The sequence below is a fragment of the Myotis daubentonii genome, chromosome 9 (assembly GCF_963259705.1).
Source record: "Myotis daubentonii chromosome 9, mMyoDau2.1, whole genome shotgun sequence".
In the NCBI taxonomy this organism is placed as follows: domain Eukaryota; kingdom Metazoa; phylum Chordata; class Mammalia; order Chiroptera; family Vespertilionidae; genus Myotis; species Myotis daubentonii.
Genome location: NC_081848.1, coordinates 57,717,102 through 57,743,558, shown reverse-complemented (window position 1 = coordinate 57,743,558; position 26,457 = coordinate 57,717,102). Strand labels below are relative to the sequence as shown.

Genomic DNA, 26,457 nt, shown 5'->3' with positions numbered 1-26,457 from the left:
CAAAACCATTTGATGGTCTCAGGCTGTGAATTTTAAAACATCAGTGGTTGAAAAAAAATAAACATTTAAACATGTACTAATCTATTAGAGGTGTCTTAATTCAGAAAGGCAAAATAAAGTAATTTATAGATAACGAAATAAGTAATTAAAGAGGAGAAACTGCCATAGTATCATTGGTTAATTATAGCGAACCACCAGTCTAGATTATTGGCCAATATCCTTCAACAGATATTGACTAAACTCCTACTATATGCCAGTGCACAATACAGCAATTAATAAAATGAACAAAAATCCCTATCCTCCTGGAGCTCATATTCTAGTGGAAGGAAAAAGAAATAAAAAAGACAAACTGGTAAAATACAGATAGTACACTAAATAGCAGTAAGTGCTAGGAGAATAGGAGGAGGGAGGGGGGTGGAGGGGGAGGAGGAGTATGGGTTTTACAACTTTAAATTGGACAGAGAAATCTCATTGAGAAGTAACTTTTAATGAAATTTTTTTCCCAAAAATAATATTTAGTAAGAGTAGTGTTATTTAGCATTTTTACAAATCTCTATTACCTGGTTTAGTAGAAAGGACACAGCTGTATTCTTATACCTGCTTCTGCATTCAGTCTGTTTGTTTTGGTTGAGATTCATAAGGAAAATATAGCCTCATATAATCTTCTTGAATACTAAGTCCAAGCTTGACAGGTAGTTTCTTAAAGGCCAGTGGCAATGTGAAACCTAAAACTTTATCAATAAACTTTTATTGTTTCATTAGAATCCAGTAATTTATCTTGTACTTTGAATGGATATTTGTGACATTACACAATTTTTTTGGGGGGGGGGGAGCAGGATATTAGTTCTTTGAGTGATGCAGATCTTCAAAATGTTGATTCATTTTGTCATCCAGGATAAAAAAAATCACCAGTTGTTATTGCTGACCAGGTATAGAGCACACTACCACAAAATACAGCAACTTAGCATACTGAATATTTCAAGCTCATGGAATGTGAGGAATGAAAGATGACCTTTTCTTTTTCTCTTTTGTTAACTCTTATGACTTGATGCTTCCCTGTAAACAGGTGAACCCAGTGTTCAACAGCCACCATGAGAACATATATTTGATCTGTCTGTATGATTCCTCTCACCTTCATGAAGGACTTTCTGACCTTCCCCTGAAGCCGCTCATAAAACCCTTCTGTGAGAGGTGCCTCCCTACACCGGCAGGAAAGGAGTATTTCCAAAAATGAAGGGACAGAGAGGAATCTGAATGATCGGGCCTTGATAAGTTTGCCCCTATTTACTATACTGACCACACCTTTTCCTGTCACATCTTCCCACAACTTGACACTCTTCAGCAAACCTGGCATAAAAAGTCAGGTGCAACTGTTTCTTCAGGTCTTTATTTCCTTCTGAAGGCTCCTGTGTCATGTAAAACTTCTATTAAATGCATTTCTCTGGCTAATCTTTGTTACAGAGGTTCCAGTTGAGAGAACTTAAAAGGGTAGAAAAAAAATATTTTTCCTTCCTTGTATGACTATTCTCAGTCTTTTTAAGAGCCAGCAAGCTCACGGTGGTGGATACATGTTTTCCGAAATTCTAATTTGAAAACCTGAATCTTAGTGAAAAATTCTATCGTTGTTTTATTTGAACAAGCTTACTCTTTTCTTTTGCAGGACAATGGCTATCACCGATTGGATCAGAATTATTTGCCCTATGCATCAGACATAAATTCTTTAAGCAATAAATGAGAACTCCATGACTTATTTGTTCCTGGCAGTCGGGGCTACTTTGGACCACTTGTGCAATGCTGCACACCTGCAGAGTTGTTTTCTTGGAAGATTCCTTCCAAAATGCTCCGTTCAGAAAATACTGCTCTACTCAAAAGAGATGACTGTTCTACTTGAATGAACTCCACATATCACAACATTATAATGTTAATGTTCACAAAGTAAAATGGGAAAAAAAAATTTCTTAATGGAAATAAAAGAGAATCCTTGGGACAGAGTAATTTGCTATGAATAAACGCCCATCTGTCACAGCATGAAAGGACATTATGTTACCTCTGTCAAGGGTGACAAAGTATTTATTTTTCACAGCAGTTCAATGGCAGAAATTCCAGATGAAGAGCTAATATTTGGACTCTGAAATTTTCATAAAATGTTTAGGTACACAAACTATGGTTGGGCTAGTTATAGCTAGGAGAAAACAATCAAGAGCCACTGGGTAAAAACCCCATGAAAATTAAACAAGAATTTTGAAGAATAATCATTTTTGATAAAACTTTTTTAAGTAGCAGAAAACAATGGTTATGTACATACAAGAAAAAAAAACAAAATAAAAAATTAGATAGTTTTTGTTACTTTAACAATCTATTAAACTTCTTACAGGCTTCCTGATTTTTGTTTTATCACCCCACCCCACTCAACTTTGTTCAAAATTGCAAGTACTTTGAGCTGTACTATCTGCACCATACATTTCCAGTAATGGTCTGAATACAAATTCACATTGAAAACAAGCTGGCTGATTTAACCCAGTGAAAAGAAAAATCATGCTCATGAAGAATAACTTAAGAGACTATGGTCTGAAATACCATCGTTTGACGGGTTATAAGTCTAGTTCTCAAATAAAGACCAAAAGACAATTTCTTTTCAATACAATTTTTGCTATATTAAATATTAATTTCGGTTGTAATCTTCCCACCCATTCATGTAGTAGGCTAGTTTTTAATGAGGTTGACAATTCTCCAACTGAACTAATGTAAATGTCATATATTCTTTGGAGGGATTCTTGACTATGATGATGATGACCTATCACTTCCATGGACTGTTTCCAATATGGTAACTACTGATCTAAGTAGTTGAAATGCATTAACTCATGAATTGGCACATTCATGGAGGGAGAGAGACGTTAGGAATGTGACTAAGATCACATAGCAAGTAAGACCCAGAACCACGGCTTCAACCTACACACTGACTCCAGAGCTCATACTTCTTACCACTGTGGCCTTGCCTCTGTTTTGTTTTGAAACAAACAAAACAAAAAAACAAAATGCCAGTGATTGAACTGAAAAGAAGCATGTGACCCACCTCTTTAAAAATCCCTATTTTTTTAAAAAAACAATTCCTTTAAGACTTGTTTATCAACATCAAAAAATCCCAAACAACCCAATTTAGAAATGGCCAACAGACATATGAACAGATGCTCAACATCACTAATCATCAGAGAAATGCAAATCAAAACTACAATGAGAGATCACCTCACACCTGTCAGAATGGCTATTATTAAAAAGTCAACAAATAACAAGTGTTGGTGTGGATGTGGAGAAAAAGGAATCCTCCTGCACTGTTGTATAGAAAACAGTATGGAGATCCCTCAAAATATTAAAAACTGAACTACTGTAAGACCCAGAGATTCCACTTCTGGGTATTTACACGAAGAAAAGTAAAAAACTAATCTGAAAAGACGTATGCGCCCCTATGTTCACGGCAGTATTATTTACAACTAGAGGCCCAGTGCACAACACTCGTGCACTGGGGGGTGGAGGGATGTCCCTCAGCCCAGCCTGCGCCTTCTCGCAGTCCGGGACCCCCTCAAGGGATGTCCGGGGCTCTTGCAGTCTGGGACCCCTCGCTCCTTACCGCCCACCTGCAGCGGAGGGGTGAGAGGCTCCCACCACCACACTGCGCTCCCCAGCCGTGAGCCCGGCTTCTGGCTTAGCGGTGCTCCCCTTGTGGGAGCACATTGACCACGAGGGAGTAGCTCCTGTGTTGAGTGTCTGCCCCCTGATGGTCAGTGTGGATCATAGTGGCCAGTCGTTCCACCATTTGGTAGATTTGCATATTAGGGTTTTATTATATAAGATAGCCAAGATATGGAAGCAACTTAGGTATTCATCAATAAATGAATAAAGAAGATGAAGTATATACACACAATGAAATATTACTTAGAAATACAAAAGAATGAAATCCTACCATTTTTGACAACATGGATGGACCTAGAGGGTATTATGGTAAATGAAATAAGTCAGCTAGAGAAAGATAAACACCAGATAATTTCACTTATATACGGAATCTAAAACAAAACCAGATTCATAGATACAGAGAACTGATGGTTACCAGAGGGGAGGGGGGCAGGAAGAATGGGTGAAAATGGTGAAGGGGGATGAGATATAAACTTCCAGTTATAAAATAAGCCACAGGAATGTAGTGTACAACACAGGGAATATAGTCAATTACACCATAACATTTTATGGTGACAGATGGCTACTAGACTTATTGTGAGGATCATTTTATGTTTATAATAAATGGTGCATCACTATATTGCACACCTTCTGAAACTAATGTAATATTGTATGTCAAGTACTTTAATAAAATTTTTATGCTTCTGATTTTATAAAAGGCCTTAATATTTTGAAATGTCATTTTATAATGCTAATGGCTGTTGTATACATTTTATTAAATGTTTTCTATTCTGCGTTTCAAACTGAGTCAACGATAAATGACACAATTGTAAAGAGTGATAGATCAACAGTTACACATTTAGCTTTGCACAAAAATCTAGTTTGAAGAAGGCATTATGTTAGTAAATAAGTACACATTTATCCCAAACTTTAAAAACTTTTGTGAAACCTATAATAAACATATTGAAATTAGATTTCCTGGGCAATGCTAGAAAATTAAATGGCTAAAGTATATTTGCAAAGCTACAAAATGAAAACTACAGCACTACAAAATAATCGTATGATTTGTGTGATGCGCTTTTCCATATTTTAGTCCCTTACACTTGGTCTTGAATCTATTATATACTGATATTCTAACAAATACTCCTCCTCAGAGAGGAAATCTGCAATAAAATGTGCAATGCCTTGTGTGTAGTTACTAGTTTAATAAAACATTACCCAAATAACAACTATGTACTGTTTAAAATTTATAATAGGAACTTTTAAAACAATAACAAAGACCATGTCTGTTCCATATGTAGGCCAATTGAAATGATTTTCAATAAAGCTAAACTTAATGTAGGGGTCACATTTGGTTTGGTTAAATCTCACCAACTAGACTTCCAAGAATGTGGTTATGTAGGTGGATCACTAGGACCAGTGGATTCCCTTCCTTGGCTGTATTACATTGGATTCCTGCCACAATTCTACTGAGGAGACTCATTAGGAAAGGATCAATCATCCATGTGCTCACATAAAACTGCTCCCCCTACACCCACAATGCTCCCACCCCCACAAAAAAACCCCAGAAAGTTAGTTGTGCTTTCATGGCTTTTTCACTGGAGACCATAAGTTTGAGTTGAATTATTCAATGTCAGGGTCACAATGAGAGAACGTGGATCTTTCTTATTCTTCTGGACCGTGATCTTTCCTTTCAAGGATTCACCTACAGGAGAAAGGCAAAAAGTATGTTTAAGAATTCAAGGAAAACAGTCCTAACAGAAAAGTAATAATGTACACCAGTACTTCTGTTTTTTTGTTGTTGCTGTTGAGATGTTTCACTAATTTTCAAAAACTTTTAAATTGTCAATTTTTGAGAAAGAGCAAAACTTCAGTGGTCATGTGGGATTGGGGAGTAGTTTTATTGAACTCCTGAATACGAGTTCCTATGGTGAATCCTGAGCACACAGAAAGATACAAGATATGGTTCCTGCCCTCAAAGAGTTCACATGATGTCCAGGTAAAGATAAATAGCTACACCAACAATTACACAACAGGTTTATGTCTAAAGTATGCTGAGAGTGAAAATTGGGGATGGCTGAAAGGCAGTAAAAGGCATGTTTCACAAGAATTTAATAAAAGAGTGACCTGAGGGCTAAAATCATGGTTAACTTAAGGAGTACACATGGAATGGCATTTAAGGGAGAAAACACATGTTATAGAGAGCCTTCAGAACATGACATTCTCAGGTACAGAAAACTACAGTTGAGAAAACATAAATTTATAGAGTCACATGACAAGGCTGTTAGCCTTGAAGGTGCTAACAGTGTAAATGGAAAACAGAACCTACACAGGTGAAACAGTAAACACAAAAAACATTACATATTTGTTTTAAATGTAAAAACTGATTCCCTAAAATCTTATAGAGTACACTCCAAATTTTATTTTATTCCAAAATGAAATTATATGTTATATCTATGTGCTTTTCTGAGTACAAATACTTCTCATTTAAGTTTTTTTTCACTTATTTACCAAGAGCTAATTAAAAATAACAAAAGAGATTATTAAGTTGTAACTGATCACCATTCCCTGCTTTAATAAGAGTAAGATCACGCCCAATAGCAGCAGGTATAGCTTCACCATCTGGATGAACACACAAAGAGTCCATATAAAGTGACTAAGAGATCTATATAAAACTATCCAAGGACTGAATAAATATTTTACTTTTTTTTTTTTAACTGCAAGTCCCCCAACATTCAGAGATAATAAATCTGGATGTTTTTCAATATGGTAGTGAAACAGCACAGTAAAACATATCAAAACCATCTAATAGTTATATTTATTTTAGAGTATAAAGATATCATTACTGATACATTCTATATATCCTACAAAAATGGTAAAGCTGACATAGTTTTCCATCACTAGACATATCTATCTATCCTATCTAATAATAGAGAAACATGGTAATTAACCATAACTTCACTACCCTTCCCATTGGCTAATCAGCGAGATATGCAAATTAACTGCCAGCCAAGATGGCGGCCGGCAGCCAGGCAGCTGAAGCGAACAGGAGGCTTGCTTGCTCCAGTGAAGGAGGAAGCCAAGGTTCCCCGCCAGCTGCTGTCGGCCTCTGAGCTTCCACTCTAAGAAACAATGTTGCAAACATAGAAGCTAAACAAACCCCAGAAACCTGCTTTCAGCCAGCCGGCCTCAGAGCTGGAGCTGAAACAGTGTTTCAATTATAGAATCCAAACAAACCCAGAGACCTGCTTTCAGGCCAAATTATAAGAACTTTTAGACGAAAACATACAAGAAAATCTTCTTGTTAGGGTAACGTTAGGGTAGCAAAGATTTCTTAAGATACGAAACTTCAAAAAAACATTAAGACCATAAAAAGAAAAGCTGGGAATTGGAATAAATATATTAGCAACACATATATTTGACAAAGGACTTGTATCTATATAAATATTCTGACAACTCAATAATAAGATGACAAACAACCCACTTAAAAACTGAGCTAAATATTTTAACTGAAACATCACACACAAAAAATATACGAATGGCCAATGAACATATGAAAAGAGGCTCAACATTATTAGTCATCAGGTAAATGAAAATTAAAAGCATAACATCACTGCATATACATTAGCATGGTTTAAATTAAATGAACTGACTTTTTTTGTAAGTGTTGGCAAGGAGGATGTTGAGCAACTGCACATACAGTGGTGGTAGATAATGTTAAATAGCATAGTCATTTTGAAAAAAAACTGCCAGTTTCTTATACAGTTAAACATTCACTTACCATAAGACCTGATAATTCTACTCCCAGGTATTTTCCCAAGAGAAATGAAAACATGTCTGCACAAAGACATTTAGACGAATGTTCATAGCAACTTTATTAATAATGATCCCTAACGGAAAACAATCCAAAAGTCTAGCAGCAACTGAGTGCGTAAGTAAATTGGAATACATCCATACAAAGGAATACTACTTGTCAATAAAAAGGAACCAAGTACTGATACACAGATCAAAGCATGCCGAGCAAAAGAAGCAGGAGTACATCCTGTGTAATTCCACTGATATAAAATTCTGAAAGAATACTAATACTTTAATATTAGTGATGCTAATTAGTAATGTTACTATACAGTAAAGCAGATCAGTGTCTGCCTTGCTCTGGGTACTGGAATTGGGGATGTCCACACAAGGGTTCAATAAGGAAACTTTTTAGAGTGACGGAAGTATTTTGTATTTTTACTAGAGGCCTGGTGCATGACATTCATGCACTGGGGAGGAGGGGTGTCCCTCAGCCCGGACTGCACCCTCTTGCAGTCTGGGATCCCTTGGGGGATGTCCACCTGCTGGCTTAGGCTCCCGGGGGGGTATCGGGCCTAAGCCGGCAGGCAGACATCCTTCTCGCAGTCTGGGGCTCTCACAGTCCAGGACCCCTTGCTCCTTACTGCCCACCTGCAGTGGAGGCAGGAGAAGCTCCCGCCACCGCCACTGCGCTCGCCAACTGTGAGCCCAGCTTCTGGCTGAGCAGTGCTCCCCCTGTGGGAGCACACTGACCACCAGGGGGCAGCTCCTGCATTAAGTATCTGCCCACTAGTAGTCAGTGTGTGTTGTAAAGACTGGTCGTTCTGCCGTTCGGTGATTTGCATATTACCCTTTTATTATATAGGATAAGGGTGGTGTATATATTTGTCAAAACTCATCGAACTATACAACATAAATGTGAATTTTTATTGCATGTAAATTATAGAATAAAAATGTTTTAAAAATATGGTGCTTTAGAACTAAACACAGATACATATATAATGTAGAAAAATTTAAAAATGTGTTAGGAGATTCAGTACATGGCAAGTTGGGCATTTGGAACCACTGAGGAAAAGGATTCAATAAAACCGTGTAACCATAGTAATGTTATATTTTACTTTTTTTTTTAATATATTTTACTGATTTTTTACAGAGAGGAAGGGAGAGAGATAGAGAGTTAGAAACATCGATGGGAGAGAAACATCGATCAGCCGCCTCCTGCACATCTCCCACTGGGGATGTGCCCGCAGCCCAGGTACATGCCCTTGACCGGAATCGAACCTGGGACCCCTCAGTCCGCAGGCCGACGCTCTATCCACTGAGCCAAACCGGTTTCGGCAGTAATGTTATATTTTAAAATATGAAACCAAAGTCAGAAACCAAAAGGAAAAGGTTGAAGATTTGACAATATGAACAAAAATTCCATAAAGATACTTTAAAGAAAGGCAAACAAATGAAAACAATGTTACTTTCACTTCTTAGAATAGCAAAGAATAAAAACTAAGTCTGAATTTTGAATAAACTCTTTATGATGTATTACCAAAAGTGGGACACCTTAATAAAAGGCACAAATGTATTCATTTTACTCTGCCATTGTCATCAACATTGGGTGTTATTAGAAACCAAACCATCTCCGTAAGTCCACGTGGTGGCACCATCAGCTTTGCTAGCCTCCCTCAGAGGGAGATGCCAAAAGAAAATACTACCTGTTGTCTTGGCTCCCACTTCAATAAGATACTTTTGTTTATTACTAAATAAATGAATAAATAAAGAACATAAAACAATTAAAAACACCTGATCTTGAGATAAACAATCATCAGAATTGGATTGCTTTGATTTGCATGTCAATGATTATCTGTGGTGATGAGTATCATTTAGAATGTCTAACCACTATCTTAAAAAATACTTTGTGATCTGGCTGTCATGGCTCAGTGGTTGAGTGTCGACGTATGAACCAGAGGTCAGGGTTCGATTCCCAGTCAGGGCACATGCCCAGGTTGTGGGCCGGAACCCCGACAATGCATATGCAGGAGGCAGCTGATCAATGATTCTCTCTCATCATTGATGTTTCTCTCTCTCTCTCCCTCTTCCTTCCTCTCTGAAATCAATAAATATTGAAAAAAAAATCCTTTGTACATTTATTTTAGGGACTTTCTTGTTGATGTATCTGAGGTATTTTTACAAATATTTCCATTTGGTATGTATATGCTAATGATTGCTCCTCTTTGATTTAAGTTAAAAATATCTAAGTTGGCTTGTTTGTAAATGTTCTTTCAATCCTTAGTGTAAGGATCAAAGAGGAATGTTCCAAGTGCTTATAAAGCAGGTTTTCAAGTTCATTTCAGGTTTAGAGGATATGCCTACAAGAGCTCTATGCATTCCTCAATTTAGACACAGAGCCCAAGTCAGGATAAACTATTAATGGATATTTTTGTTAAATTTTCACACAAAAAATCTTAAGCATCACTATTAAACAAGCAAAACATCTGAGTAACTTAAAAGGCAAAACACTGCCTTATAATCTCAGTATAATTTTCATGTCTTAAAGTGAAATACAAGTAAAATAGCTAGTTTTACAATAACCTTAATTTCAAAATGAGGGTGCAAATACCATCTATTTAAGTTAATTAAATAGCAGGAAGGGTCACAGTAATAAATACATAATTCACACTGCTGAACTCCCTTCAATTGTTTAGGACAGTGTCTGTAGCACCAGAATAGATCGGAGTAATTAATCAGTGTCAAATAGATATAAAATGACTGATGTTGTTGAGCGTGTATACTGTGGTGAGAGCTGCAAAAGACATTCTCTATGGAGCTGAGCTGTACCACCTTGTTTAATCATCGGCAGACAGCTATTAGGATACCACAAAGCAGTGCTGCAGTTCAATCAAGAACAAAATTAATTTCATTTCATGTGGTTTAAATTCAGTGGTTTTTAAAAGTTATTTTCATTCAGAGCAATGACATTTCATTTCCCCAGAAGGAACAAAAAAATTCATTATTGTCACTAGTAAAGCTCAAAGTTAAAAAAATGAAAGAAAAAATAAATGGATTCTCCATTTAAAAACTTACTAGGTATATATAGAGAAAGAGAAATAGCCTGATTTTAATCATATTTCCAAAGCCAAATAACAGAAAAATGATCTGGGTTTTTTAAGTAAACACTGCCACATAAGTTTGTAAAATAAAATTGTACATTAGTATTTTTAAAGGAAAAAGAAAAACATACGACTTGACTTTAACCTTAAAGTAAATGTTCTCTAACTCTTTTAAGAGTATTCAGTCTTATTCCCACAATGCTAGAAGTGCTCAAATGTTTAGAGCACTTCTTTTGGAATTTTTTTTTTAAATTACATTGTAAATAAAATGACAAACAAACAAAACAAAAACAAATTAGACTCATTATTATACAGTTCCATTTTGCTTTTAGCCAAAGGTAGAATCTTAGTCTGGGAAAATATTCACATTGTCTTTTCTTACTTTTTTATTTTTTTTAAATTATAAAACATATTTATTGCTTAGAATGTTTATCTTTTTTTTAAAAAAAATTGTATTTATTGGGGTGACATTGGTTAAAAAAATTATACAGGCTTCAGGCACACAATTCTGCAATACATCATCTGTATATTATGTGCTACTGTTGACTTTGTGTGGATGCCTTTATCAGGTTGAGGAAGTTCTTTTATTTCTAGTTTGCTTTAGTATTTATCATGAATGGAAACTGAATTTTATCAGGTGATTTTTCTAGTCATTGGTGCGATCATGTGTTGTTTTTTTTTATTCTGGTAGCTTGTGGATCACATTAAATGACTTAAAAATACTGAATAAGCCTTGCATTCCTGGAATAAACCCCTCATATGGTAATGGCATTGTTCTTCTTATAATATTGCTGGATTCAACTTGCTAGTATTTTGTTGAGGATTTATGCATTTATATTCATAATGGGAATTGGTCTGTAGCTTAATTTTCTTGTACTATCTTTGTCTAGTTTTTGTTATCAACATACTACTACTCATAATTTTAGCTCTCTTTATTTGAAAGAGACTGTATAGATTTTGGTGTTATTTCTTTTTTTAAGTGATTGGGAAAATTTGCAATGAAGCAATTGTGCCTGGAGATTTGTTTTATGGAAAAGTTTTGATGCTTGCTACCTGTTTTTGTAAATAAAATTTAATTGGAACATAGGCACATCCACTCACTTACCTAATAGTGTTTATCTGCATCTACTAAATTCAACTTATGCATCAACAGTGAAATAAAAACTGTAGAATTTTATGAAATATTTTAAATGTATAGAGAATATAATGACTACCTGGGACCCACTACTCAGCTTTGTCAAATACTAACATTCTCCTACAATTCCTTCAATATTAAAAATAAACAGTTCAGATACCTGGCACTGAACCCCCTCCATAGCCTTCCCTGTTCCTTCTTTCTGTCTTTCCCCAACGGTAACCACTACACTGAATTCAGCGGTTATCATTCTTAAGTGTTACTTCTTACCTCTACTATGTGTGAATGTATGTTTTTAAAATTCACATAAATGGTATATCGCAGGAATCATTCTGCCACTATTTTTCTGCAATGTTGCTTTCGATAGACACACATATATGATTTATCTACTATATTTTATTGTATGCAACTACCAAATTTATCTATCTTCTACTGGTGGACATTAAGGTTGCTTCTAATTTTTCACCTCTACAAACCACTGTTGTGAAAGTTCTTGTACACAGATTGTGGGAAAGACTGTCAAAACACATGCCTAGAAAAAAACTGTGGTTGTAGGGATGGTTCATGTACTCTTAACTTGATGGTATCAAACTGTTTTCTAAAGTTGCTGTACCAATTAAGACTACCAGCAGCAGAGTATAAGTTATATTTGTCTACATTATTGTCAGCACGTGGTGCTGTTAAATTTTATGAATTTCCCATCATAATGATGAATAAGAAACAGTGTCTTGTCGTTTTAGTTATCTTTTTCCTGAGTTACTAGAGATGTTGGACAACTTTTCACTGAAGTTTGTTGTACATTCAGCTTTTCTAAGTTGGGGAAGCTTTCAGAAAACTGAAACAAGAAGACTTATGTAATAAGCTGCTTAAATTAAAAAAAAAAAAAGGTTTTATAACCAAACTCAAACTTTTGGAGCTAAATGTGTAATATGGAAGAACTATGGGTGCTCATATAAGTGAAAGACCAATGAGATATAAAACAAAGGAAGGTAGAAGTGACCAGTCCTTGAATACTGTAGGATTTGAGGAGATAGAGACAATTGAGTTAATTCCAGACAAATATATTTTGAATATGCTACCTACTGAAGAACATTCTCTTCTATTTATACTTTACCTTTATGGTAGTATTACTCTTTAGTCAGTTGGGAAATGAAAATATTATATTTTCTTTTGGTTATATTTGCAACTTAGTAAATACTAGTTATCGTTAAGAAAAGTTTTCTGAATTCTTCTGTGGTACTCAAAATAATAAGTACATAATATGTGACATACATTTTAACTGGCAGATATTAGATGTAAATATAAGTTTTCTTTTAAATTACTTCTTTAAAAGAAATCTTACCCTTAGCAACAGTATGGATGGACATGCAGAATATTATGCTAGGTGAAATAAGTGAGTAGGAGAAAAGATAAATACCATAGATTTCACTTATATGTGGAAGTTAATTAACAAAATAAACAAATAAAACAGAAAGAGACTCATAGATATAGAGAGCAGACTGACAGCTGTCAGATGGGAGGCAGGTTGGGTAAAAAAGATGAAGGGATTAAGAAAAAAATACATAGACAGTAGTGTGGTGATTGCCAGAAGGAAAGGAGGGTGGGGTAGGTAGAAGAGAGTAATGGGGGGGATAAATGGTGACAGAAGGAGACTTGACTCTGAGTGGTGGACACACAATGCAACGTACAGATGATATATTATAGAATTGTATACTTGAAACCTGTATAACTTTATTAACCCATGTCACCCCAATAAATTCAAAAATTTATGTAGATGGTAAGCTCCAAGAACATCTTATTTTAGCATCTATTATACTATTATACTCCTTCAAATAGAGTGGGCACATAAAAAGTGGTTATAGAATGAATGAATATTGTATGCTTCAGAATAAATAAGACACTTTACCCCCTTTACATTTCTCTCTCACCTGTTTTAACTGAAAATGGCTTTTCCAATAGAAATATTGTTTGTTTCCAGTGTGTTTCGGTACTCTGGGGGCCCGTAGAGAACACGACCTGCAATGGTGGAGTTCAAAAGTATCTGATGAAGTACAAGATATTTAATATCATGGTACATTAATCTACTACATCAAATACAAGCTCCAATTGCTTACAATAGCAAAATGCTTATGATCAAACACCTTGGGGCACAAAAATAAAATGCAATGTATTTCACATAATTAATTCTTATGAGACAACTCATAATACTTACCCTGTTTTGGCAATTCCTCTCAAAATATATATCAAAGTAGCCAGCAATTGCCTGTTTTTAAAAAATAAATGAAATAAATAAACAAACAAACAAACTAATTACATGACATAATTTACTATTCAGTCTTTTAAAACATGGCAAATAAAAAACCATTTCAAAGACCAGATACCTCTTAAACTTATGGCAGGTCACCATTTTTTTCTGGAAAAGATGTTATAAGTAAAAATAAAGTAATATAATTTGGCTTTTCCCCACAGAAACAACACAATAATAAAGGTAACAAGGCTAATCAAATAATCAATATGTTTTATTAGAGAAATGATCATGGTAGACTACTGAAAGGTGAGAGACTATAAGGAGAGAGAGGCTCAGCAGCCCTTTGTGGGTCCAGACTCTCCTGCTGAGATGCTGCCATGCGAGGTAAGGCATCCTGGACCCTGTGGTACTAGTCAGGCCTCCAGACAACTGCAGCAGCTCAAGAGACCCAGGAGGGACCAGCAGAAAAACTAGTAGATAAGTCCAGTCCAGACTGCAGAATCATAAACCATAACTCTAAATGATTGTGACCTCAAAGCATTAAGTTTTTGGGTATTGTGTTACACAACAATAAAGAACTAAAACATGCTTTTATACAAAGACAGCTCATTAAATTTCTTCTGATATTATGCATCCAATTTTAAAGCAAACCATTATGAATATTTTTGCAATGAGATTATGGAATATTTAAATGTTGCTTTTTTTCTTCTGAAAATAAAATAAAGATCAGTAATAGTACTCAAATAAAACTTATGTTTAAGCAAATCGCCAAAAGAGAAACTCGAAGTAACTCTAAGGGTTACTATTAGAGTACAAAAAGGTCTCTAAAAGAAACTAACATTCAGATGAATATAGAGTTTTCATTTATTTTGTTTAAACTTTAACTACCATTCCTTTTTCTTTCACTACTGGGACTAGCTTAACTTAACCTACTTTTACAACTGGCATTAAATAAAGCTCTTAAAGTGTTAAAAACAGGACACTGCTGCTTTTGTTGGGAACGTGAAGTTTTATTGATCTGTAGGATTAATATGGATTGAATCCAAACCAAATTCAATATTTAACCTTCAGGTTCATTATACTTTAGATACCAAAAGAAAAATCGAAACACTATTTATAATTCTGTCAAATAGGATTATAAAGCAACGTAGTGTTCAGCTACAAGTTATTACAGAAAACCATGTAGCTAACGAGAACATTTCTAAAATATATAACCTTTTATCCAGCTGATTTCCTGATACTTCTCCAATGACTAATTTAACTGTTTACTTAAATTTATTCTTATGTCTATCATGTTCACCACTATATTCTTCATGGCCAGTGCAGTGCCTGGCCCATAGAACACAATTCATATTTGCTGAGTGAATGTGCTATGATATACAACTTTATTATAGTACTTATCATCTATATTTTAGTTTAGTTTGCCCTATCAGACTGTAACTTATTTATAAGCAAAGCCTATGAGTAATTTATATTTTTATGCCCTTTACCCAGCACAAATCTGTTATACAGCAGGTTCTTAATAAATTTTAAATTAACTTTTTTAAGTCTTCAGTTTCTTAAATTAACTAGTCTCATTATATAGTGCACTTTATAAAATGATTGAATAACTACACTTAGATGGACCCAGTAATTTTCAACTTTGAAAAAAATGGAGAGTGTAGATCAAATATGAGGAAGAAAGAAAGCAGAGGATACCTAATTCTATGTCTAAAGCTGCACAAGTCTCAGGCTAACCCCCTGAGCTACACAGCTCAGGTGAGATCCAAACCAACACAATAGAGGCTGAAAAAATTGAACTAAAACTTAAATCACTGGCACAAATCCTAGGATTAAACCTTGAATAAACGTGTGGGGAAAAAAAAAAAAAACCAAATAAAGTGGCAAAGGCTTAGAGAACTGAACTAAGATTTGAAAAACCTGTACAAATCTAAGGCTAATTCCTTACGTGCATATACAGAGAGACCCAAAACAATGTAACATATGCTTAGAGAATGACTAAGATTTGATCCACTCTCTGCACAGACACTATTGACAAAACTTGTGTTTTGACTTGAATTGGTCTGATTGCCTGCAAACACTAAACATGAGCATTATCCAGACAGTTATAACATTACGAGAATCCACTTGACAAAGGATGTACAACATCTAATAGAAAACACAGTGAAATGAATCAGAAGATAGGAATTCTCATAGAAAAATAGAAACTATCCTATCTAATAAAAGAGAAACATGGTAATTAGCGTACGACCGCTACCCTTCCCATTGGCGAATCAGGGCAAAATGCAAATTAACTGCCAGCCAAGATGGCGGCCGGCAGCCAGGCAGCTTGAAACTAACATGAGGCTTGCTTGCTTCAGTGATGGAGGACTCCAACGTTCCCCGCCTGCCACTGCAGGCCTCTGAGCTGCAACTCTAAGCAACTATGTTACAAATATAGAAGCTAAACAAAACCCCAGAAACCTGCTTTAGTCGCCGGGCTTCAGGCAGCAGGATCCCAACATTGTTTCAAATACAGAAGGTAAACGAAGGCCAGAAACCTGCTTTCAGCAGCAGAGGCCTAAGAGCTGGAGCCAAGCCTCAGAGCTAAAGCTGGCCCAGAATAAAAAAAAAAAGAAAAAGAAAAAAAGGGGCGGTTGGGAGCTTCAGTCACCCGCCAGCCTGAAAACAGCCCTCAGCCCCTCACCCAGACTGGCCAGGCACCCCAGTGGGGACCCCCACCCTGAAGGGTGTGTGACCAGCTGCAAACAGCCATCATCCCCTCACCCAGGCTGGCCAGGCACCCCAGTGGGGACCCCCACCCTGATCCAGGACACCCTTCAGGGCAAACCAGCCGGCACCCACCCATGCACCAGGCCTCTATCCTATATAGTAAAAGGGTAATATGCCTCCCGGAACTGGGATCAGTGTGACGGGGGCAGCGCCCAAACCCCCTGATCGCCCGGCGGCTCTGTGTGTGACAGGGGGCGGGGCCACAACATCCCTATCTGCCCTGCTCTGTTCGTGACAGGGGAAGGCGCCCCAACTCCCTGATCAGCCATACTCTGTGCCTGATAGGGGGGAGCTCCCCAACCCCCTGATCGCCCTGCGGCTCCATGTGTGACAGGGTGCGGCGCCCCAACCCTCTGATCGGCCCTGCTCTGTGTGTGACGGGGTAGAGCCATAACCTCCCCACCGGCCCTGCCCTGAGTGTGACAGTGGCGGCACACCAACCCCCTGATCGGTCCTGCTCTGTGGGTGATAGAGGGTGGCGCCCCAGCCCCCTGATCCGCCCTACTCTGTGAGTGACAGTGGGGAGCTCCTCAACCACCTGATCGGCCCTGCTCTGTGCATGACAGGGGGGAGCTCCCCAACCCCCTGATGGGCCCTGCTCTGTGCGTGACAGGGGGTGGTGCCGCAACCTCCCCATCAACCCTGCCTTGAGTGTGACAGGGGGCCGTGCCCCAACCCCCCAATCGGCCCTACCCTGAGCGTGACTGAGGGTGGCATCGCAACCTCCCAATCCGCCCTGCTCTGTGCATGACAGGGGGCGGCGCTCCAACTCCCCAATCGGCTCTGCTCTGAGCCCGACCAGGGGTTGTACCTAGGGATTGGGCCTGCCCTCTGCCACCCAGGAGCAGGCCTAAGCCAGCAGGTTGTTATCTCCTGAGGGGTCCCAGGCTGCGAGAGGGCACAGGCCGGGCTGAGGGACCCCCACTCCTTCACGAGTGCACAAATTTTTGTGCACCGGGCCTCTAGTCTATATATATAAAAGGCTAAGCAACAGTCTGACCATCTGACCAGCTGATAGGTATGACGTGCACTGACCACCAAGGGGCAGACGCTCAACACAGGAGGAAGCCTGACTCCTTGCAGGGCTGTGTGATTCCACCTTCAACCATGGGTTATGTTGCTGCTGGGGCACTGTCGGCCCCAAATCTGACTTACTGCTGAGCTGCGGTGACTGCAGATGCCCTTCGAGCCACAGCATCACCCCAGGTGCAGCCAACCGGGGAGGGACCATGGGAGGTTGGCTCCAGGGTGTGTCTGGCCCGTCTCACCAATTCCCGCCCTGCTGGCCACCTTCTAATGAATTTCCTTTCAATATGCACGAATCTGTGCACCGGGCCACCAGTCCTATATAATAAAAGGCTAATATGCAAATCATCCCCTCAAGAGTTCGACTGCTTGCTATGATATGCGCTGACCATCGGGGGTGGTGCGGAAGAAAGGAAGGCCCCAGCCAGCAGCTAACCGGCAGCCAGGGGAAGGAAGGTCCCAGCCAGCAGCCGGAAGGCCCCAATTGGCTCTGATCGCCGGCCAGGACTATGGACCCTAGCTGTGTATGAATTTTGTGCACCAGGCCTCTAGTTAAAAAAAAAAGAAACATAAGGAATATTGAAAACTAAAAAATAATGGAAACAAAAGAACTCCCTGGGCTGAATTGCAGAATGGAGATAATAAGGAAAAAAGCAGTGAGTTTTAAGATAGATCAATGGAAATTATTTAATTTTAAAAACAAAGGGGAAAAGTTTGAAATAGAATGCACAGAGTTGCAGGGAACTATAAAGCTAACATACATGTAATTGGTGGTCATGATGGAAAAGATAAAAATACTGAAGCAGGAAAAAAAAAACCCTTTACATTTCTATATCCAGAAAAAATATCCTTCAGGAATAAAGGTAAAATAAAGACATTTTCAAGTAAAGGAAACAAAAATAATTCACTGCCAGTGGACTTTTTAGAAGAAATTTTAAAGGAAGTTCTTCAGGCTGATGGGTTACAATACTAGAAGGAAAACCTGAAACATCAAATATAATACAAGAACAACAACAGTAATAAATAATTGGGTTTTACTTTTCCCTTCACAATACTTATAATTGTGTAAGGCAAAATTACAACATCATCTGGTGGGGTTATCAATTTGCACATGTAATTATAAAGATCAGTGCAGTGGGTGGAAGGGTAGGAGGGAGGAAAAGTGAAATCCCACCAACATATATAAGTGTTTACCAGTATAAAATCTGGAACTGAAGAAGGCTTTTAAAATGCTACACATAGGCAGACTTAATATAAGGGAAATTTAAAACTTTAGTATCAAAATTGAAAGGCAACAAATCTGAGAATATTTGTAATATATATAAAACAAAGGGTCATGTGTTCTTTGTACATTAAACTTCTAAATTAGTAAGAAAACAATATGTCAAAAGAAATTAAGACAAAGGACATTTCTGAAAGGAAAATCAACTGATTAATAAGCATGTGAAAAAAGATGTTTGACCTATTTAGAGAAAAGTGAGTAAACTGAAACAACCATTTCCTTGATCAGAACTTTTTAAAATGATAATAACCACAGTTTAGTGGGAAACATGGCACTCATTGTGGGAAAATAAACTGAAATAACCTTTCTAACGGGAACTTAGCAATACATATTAAAAGATATAACATTTGATCAATAAAAACAAAAAGACAAAACATTTGTATTAGAAAGAAGTCATACATGAAATAGTACAAATGATATAATTCCATTTATATACAGAATATTCAAAAACAGCAAAACTTATGGTATTGTAAGTCAGTATATTAGTTACCCTTATATAGGGATAGAAACTGAAAGGGGTTACATGGTGGGCTCTTGGTTTGCTATTAATATTCTTAAGCTGAGTTGAGTACGTGGTGAATATTCTTCTTTGGGCAATTTTATCACACTACACGTATGATTTCTGCATGTTTTATGCTTTCTAAGTGCCATGTTTACATAATGTATATATTCAATGACCCAGGAATTCTAAAAAGTATTCTATGGAAATTATTAAGTATGCCTGCAAAGATTTAGCCATAAGATGCCAATTTTAGCTCAAATTTTCAACAATAGGTGACCAGTTAATAAATCATAATACCTCTATACAATGAAATGCCATTTGGCCATCAAAAGTAATCCTATAGATAAATATTTATTAATTTGGATAAATAGTCACAATATACTATTTTATAGTTCCATTGGAAATGCATCATAATATCTTCAGCTCCTCATGCAGTTCCCTCCTAATGATGTTTGGTTGAGGGTAATGTTAAGATCAGTTCCCCAGCACACATTAAGCAGAAACATGAGGAACATTAGGAAGAAATTCACCAGAGATTAAAAATTATGTGCAACCCTGGCCAGTGTGGCTCAGTTAGTTGGAGCCTTGCCCCATGCACCAGAAGGTTATAGGTTTGATTCCAGGTCAGGACACACATTTAGGGTGTGCATTCCATCCCGGTGAGGCACGTAAGGAAGGTAACCAATCAATGTGCCTCTTTCACATCTATGTTTATCTCTCTATCTCTCTCTCCCCTTTCTCCCTCTCTGGTATCAATTAAAAAATAATAAATAAATAAATAAATAAATAAATAAATAAATAAATAGGTATGTGCAGATAATCTACTTGTCGACTAACATTCATATAACTGAGACAGTGAAAGACTCTTACTCTGAAAAATCAAAGGGAATTTCTGGTTTAAAAAATTGGTAATTACCCTCAAACACAAGCAAGACCTAGAATGCTACTCAAAGAAAACAGTTTTTAAAATATATATATTTTTTGGTGTATAAGTCTTCCTTAATAATTAAAATAGAAATTAGGAGAGAAAAAAAACCTTAACCTTGAAACATAGTTATATAAACCAACTGAACTATGACTAGTGTTTTTTATTTCTGCAAAGCCATTATAACCAAATATGTCAGTTGATTTGGGAACAAAACTATTTTGCTTCAGAATATGAATATGCCACCTTTTTGTACTTATAGTTTCACTACCTTATTATCATCATGCCAGGGTATCTCTAGATCTTTTAAATGTTAATTTCAATAAATTTATCCTTTCTCTGTGGGTGTCATTCAACTATAAGAAAAAAACAAACAAACAACAAGCATAGGAAATTGAAAATGAAGACTCATAGACAATGGTAATAAATAACTGCAGCACAGCTTGACATGTTCTTGAAAAAGATCAGATATGTTAGAAGACCTGACCACAGAATAAATTCCTCTTTTGTTCCACATATATATCTTGTCAGGGGCAAAAGAACAGCTGAGGGGAAAAAAGCATTAAAATCAAATACCTCTAAGAGCTGGGTTAATCTCCAAAGGCAAGGTCACAATTAAATAAAGTTTCACTGAATTATACAACAGTCAGAAAAAACTTAGTTATAAAGCCCTTAGATTGAGAGAAGGGAAAATGAGTGGTAAATAAGAACAATACTGATGATAATGTAAAAAAATAAAAAACAGAATGAAAGGAAAACACATGCGTACAGTAAATTTCTTGAACAGCTTGATCATACTTGTAATTTGTTGAAAATCCTCCATAATTACTTTGAAGTACATAGGAAAATAAGACATGTAACTTTACTGTGCATCTTAAATATTCCTAACCATCAGAATACAGTTTCAGAATGATCGGTTCGTCTCTTTGTGCATTGCACAAAAAGGGGAAAAAAAAAATTCACAGCATTTGTAAATCGAATCATTTAAAAATCTGTTTTAAGTCACAATTTGCTTGTTTATCCAACACATATAAAGGTAGATGCAGCTCGTTTTAAGAACAATGCTCATTTGAAGAACAATTATTTGAAAAAAAAAATGAATTACTTTCTCATGTATTTTGGTGCAATGAGTATTTCTTTAAAGAGAACGTATTGTGTATGTGTGTGTAACAGGATGGCAGCCAATGAAATAAGATCAGACTAGACCTTATGAGAAAGAAGGAAATTAAAAATTATCATTATCACTATCACCTGCAGGGAGTAATTTATCATTTCTGTTCTTCATTGGTATCATGTTCCAACAGCGTGTGGTTACAGCAGATACAATTAGGCAGCTGTCCACAGAAGTAGGAGGATAATGTGCTTTTGATGGAGTTTATCCAAGCATGGAGACAGAGTGCTTGTAATCCATGCAGCAGAATCACTATAACAAAAATACAATTCATTTTTTGTGGAAGTATTTCTTTCAGAATCTTAAAATGGAATTCAAAAGCCAACTGCTAGGTCTAAAGCAAGTAAAGAAATAGTAAGAAGATAATGCATAAAAATGCTTACTATGGCTTATATCTCTGTATATAAACCAACCAAATGAAACTACAAACAAAAGACATACAAGCTACTGCAAAAAAACATGAATTCTGCTAGTGATGACTGGCATTAAAACTAAGAAAGCATAATCAACAAATATGAAAATTATATATTAGAATTTTCTCCCAATATTAATTATACCTTAAATTATGAACTCTTTCTTCTTCAATTAATTTTCTATTTTATCCCAAGAGAAAATTTGCATCTTTTCTTTCTTTCATAATTCCTCCAGGGAACAATACACATTAAGTGCCATATACTTCTCAAGGGATATTGCCAAATTGAGTACTTTAGAAACAGACCTAGCAATATGGGAAGTAGCGAAAGACAATATGTCTAAAATTTCTTAAAGGTACTTTTACTGAAAAACTCAATGTAATTAATTTTTATCTACTTGAAATATTCCCAGATTATAAATAAATTTTAACGTTTATTTGGATCACTCCCTTGTAATTTCAAAATTGGTTATTATAGTGATTTTAGGAAGCAGAAGGAATCACCTCTTTAGAGCCTAAAGCAGTACTTTAATCCTGACATTTCATAAATTGATACCTTACATGCCCTAACTACTCTACATTTCTTCCTAGCTATAAACACAAGATATTGTTTTATACATTTTATATTCATTGATATTTACCAATATTTTCTCTTTTAAATATAGCTGTGAAACCAACACCCAGATCAAGAAATAGAATCTTCAGCACCCTAGTAATCCCCCTTATGTACTTAGCTAATCCTAGGCACCTTAACCCCCGCAAGGCATCTATTATCCTGATTTTTTCTTTCAGCTTTACTGAGATATAATAGACAACATTGTGTAAATTTAAGGTGTGTAATGTGTTGATCTGATACACTTACATATTGCAAAGTGATTATTATCACAGTGTTAGCTGACACCACCATCAGAATCAGACAATGATCAATTTTTTTGGAAGTGAGAACATTTAAGATCCATTCTCTTAGCAACTTTTAAGTATATAATATAGTATTATTAACTATAATCACAGTATACACTAAATCCCCAGAACTTAATTCAACTTATAACTTGAAGTTTGTACCCTTTGATCAATGTCTCCTCATTTCCCTCAGCCACTGGTAACTACCTTTCTACTCTCGGTTTCTGTAAGTTTGGCTTTTGTAAAAGATTCCACAAATAAATGATATCATATGGTATTTGTCTTTCTTTGTCTGACTTATTTCATTCAGCATAATACCTTCAAGGTCCATCCTTGTTGTCACAAAAGCAGGATTTCCTTCTTTTTATGGCTGAATATTCCATTCCATCTATATGCCACATCTTTATCCACTCATCTGTTTGACACTTAGGTTTCCACATCGTGGCTACAATGAACATGGGAGTGAAGACATCTCTTCAAGATCTTATTTTAATTTCCTTTGGATATATACCCAGAGTGGGACTGCAGGATCATATGGTAATTCTATCTTTAATTTTTGAGGAACCTCCATACTCTTTTCCATAGTGGTTGCACCAGTTTACATTCCCAAAACAATGCACAAGGGTTCCCTTTTCTCTACATTCTCACCAACACTTATGTTATCTCACTACTATCCTGACTTCTAAGAGCACAGATTAATTTTCGCTATTGTATGCTTCAACTGAACAGTTATTTTCACTGTTTAGGTAGAATACCCAGGCATCTGCTTAGGCAGTGAGGATATGGAGGTGACCACAGACATGATGAGACTGCCCTGAAGAGCCTATAGGAATCCACAGCTGAACACAAGACACTGAACGAAAAACATTATGAGTATGGTGGGTGGTATTACAGGGAGTGCAGCAACATTTAATAGATGTATTAGAATCTACTCTGTGGGATTAGAGAAGGCTGCCTAGGGGAAGTAATATTTAAACTGACATATAACAACTAAGAGGGAAATAGTTTAGAGAATGGGGCAGTGTTTTAGACAGAAGACCTTAGGGAGGAAAAAAACAGCACAGTGAAGAATTTGGCTCCTGTAGTGGTGGACTACATAAAATATAGTGACCCTTTTGCTGAGAGCAACTATAAGAACTGAAAAAATATAAAATACTATGTGCTTGAAGGCATCAGAGAGATAAATTAAAACATTACCAAGGTAAGACTCAGCAAAGAAAGAAATAAAAAAGAAAAAAATGAGACACATTTGGGACTGCTTTTGCCTTACAGGCATTTGCCAGTTCAGAGGAAGCAGCTAAAAGACTACCTGTGCAACCCTTTTGACAGCATCACATGGGTAGGAATACAAAAATGGGGCCCTCATATTCTCAGTTTGGCCCATCCCATATCCATGGGGTTGGATGCTGAATAAAAGAATGAGGGTGAGAAGAGAAAAGAAAAATCAGACTGCACACTATGGTGCAGACTTTGGGGAGAGGCAGGACATATCAGTTGTTAAAGAAAAGAGCATTCTGTAATAGCTATGTCATTGTCATAGTGACCTACAAATTAAAAATGTGACTCTGCAAAACTGTAGGCAGAAAGTGATTTTGCTTTGAGAAACAGCTGATTTGCATAAATGCAGCATTCTGAAAGAAGATCTCATTTCTCCACTACATTAGGATATTCAAGTATACGAATAGGCCAAAGAGTTTTCACTGCATACCTTTGCCTATAAAAAAAACTAGTCAGTTCAATCCTGATGGAGTAAGTAAATTCATCTATGAAATCACACAATACTAAATCCTCCAAAGCAAATGCATGTTAAAAATAAACTTGAACAAACAATTCTTTCTTTAAGGCAAGACAGGAAAGCGAATGGTACATTAATTAGATCATTTTATGAGCATTTTGTATGTGCCAGGTATAGTGGTAAATGCTTTTACATATTATTTCATTTAGCACTCAAAATAATACCAAGGAAGTAGGTACTGGTATCATTATCTCCACTTTTCACATAAAAAATCTGAAGTCCTGAGAAATCAAACACCTCTTCTAAAGTCATATTGGTAAACTGGGCCCATTAGAGCTAAAGCTTTTAATCACAGTGCTATATTATCACTGTTTAAACTCTCCTCTTTGATTTTAATCACTTTCAGAAAACTCCCTTATATTTCTAAATTAGTCCTTTTCTCATTCAGTCTTCTAGAAAAGCAAAAACTTGACTGGTTTTGGTAAATATTAAGTTATGAGACAACTGGTATATATAATACAGTTTATTTTTCCAATTATTGACTCACTTTCCCATGAGGACTAGTCCTTCCTGTGAATACACAGATATATATATCAGACATCTGGAAACATAGGTACTTTAGGATTTTTAGAAAATCTGGATGGCAATATTTACGATGGTTTGTACCAGAGCATTAAATCAAAGGAAATCTGAACTAGGAAGATTACTTCCTTATAGGTCATTACACTAGGGAAAGTGCCTGAATCAAAGAGGAAAATACCTGGTCAAACTCATTTATTATCACAACCTAATAATTCTAATTGACAGTCTCTGAGATAAGTCTAGGGAGAACTCCCCTGTCATCTCTAATCAAGAGTCCACTCTGATTGATTATTTGATAAATAAACCATTCTTATGCTTATTGCTATGCTTGAGATAAGTATTTCAGTCCTGTTTGAGTGTGATTATTTCTCTCCTAAATATTTTGACCCTTGACATTCTGATTTCAAGCCTAACCCTATACATATCTATAATGAAAGTATGGTTATAATGTAGCTTAAGAATTTCAACATTCCACTAAGATTATATTTTAGAACAATTTGATATTCAAGTCCTTTTTAAATATAACTCAATCAGTGTTAATGAATCAATGTTAATGAATTTTTTAAAACGCAGATTCAAAGGGGCTATAAGCTTGGCTTTCAAAAGAAGATTAAGCATGATTAGCTTATGTTTTAATTTTAAAACACAAAAAGGCCATCAAGAGTGTTAATATTGTAAGGGTGTGAAATAATGATCACAGACCACTGAAGAGATAGGAAAACTGTTGTTAATTTGGATAAAGAAAAAGCAATTAGCCAGTGACAGCATTTTGGAGGCAGAGATATATGAACAAAGATGCTGCATTCTGACCTAAAAGACAGCCTTGGATCTATAGAGTCAATGCACTCCCCATTAAAATACCAATGGCATATTTCACAGACCTAGAACAAACTCTCCAAAAATTCATCTGGAATAAAAAAAGACCCCGAATGGCTGCAGTCAGTGGTTCTCAACCTTCCTAATGCCACGACCCTTTAATATAGTTCCTCATGTTGTGGTGACCCCCAACCATAAAATTAATTTCGTTGCTACTTCATAACTGTAATTTTGCTACTGTTATGAATAGTAATGTAAATATCTGATATGCAGGATGTATTTAGGTGACCCCTGTGAAAGGGTCGTTTGACCCCCAAAGGGGTCGTGACCCACGGGTTGAGAACCACTGGCTGCAGCAATCCTGAGAAAGAAGAACAAAGTAGGTGGGATCT

At 36.5% G+C, this 26,457-nt stretch overlaps 1 protein-coding gene across 2 annotated transcripts in view; it reads right to left on the bottom strand.

The window, feature by feature from the left end:
- Positions 1–291: 291 nt before the first annotated feature.
- PRMT3 (protein arginine methyltransferase 3) overlaps positions 292–26,457 on the bottom strand; it is a 105,037-nt gene continuing 78,871 nt past the window's right edge. For both annotated transcript variants that reach the window (XM_059709144.1, XM_059709143.1), the window contains 3 exons: positions 13,907–13,957; positions 13,623–13,710; positions 292–5,371 (listed from right to left, as the gene is read on the bottom strand). In XM_059709144.1, the coding sequence (XP_059565127.1) occupies positions 5,262–5,371; positions 13,623–13,710; positions 13,907–13,957 (249 nt within the window). In that variant the 3' untranslated portion in view covers positions 292–5,261. The remainder of the gene's footprint in view (positions 5,372–13,622; positions 13,711–13,906; positions 13,958–26,457) is intronic.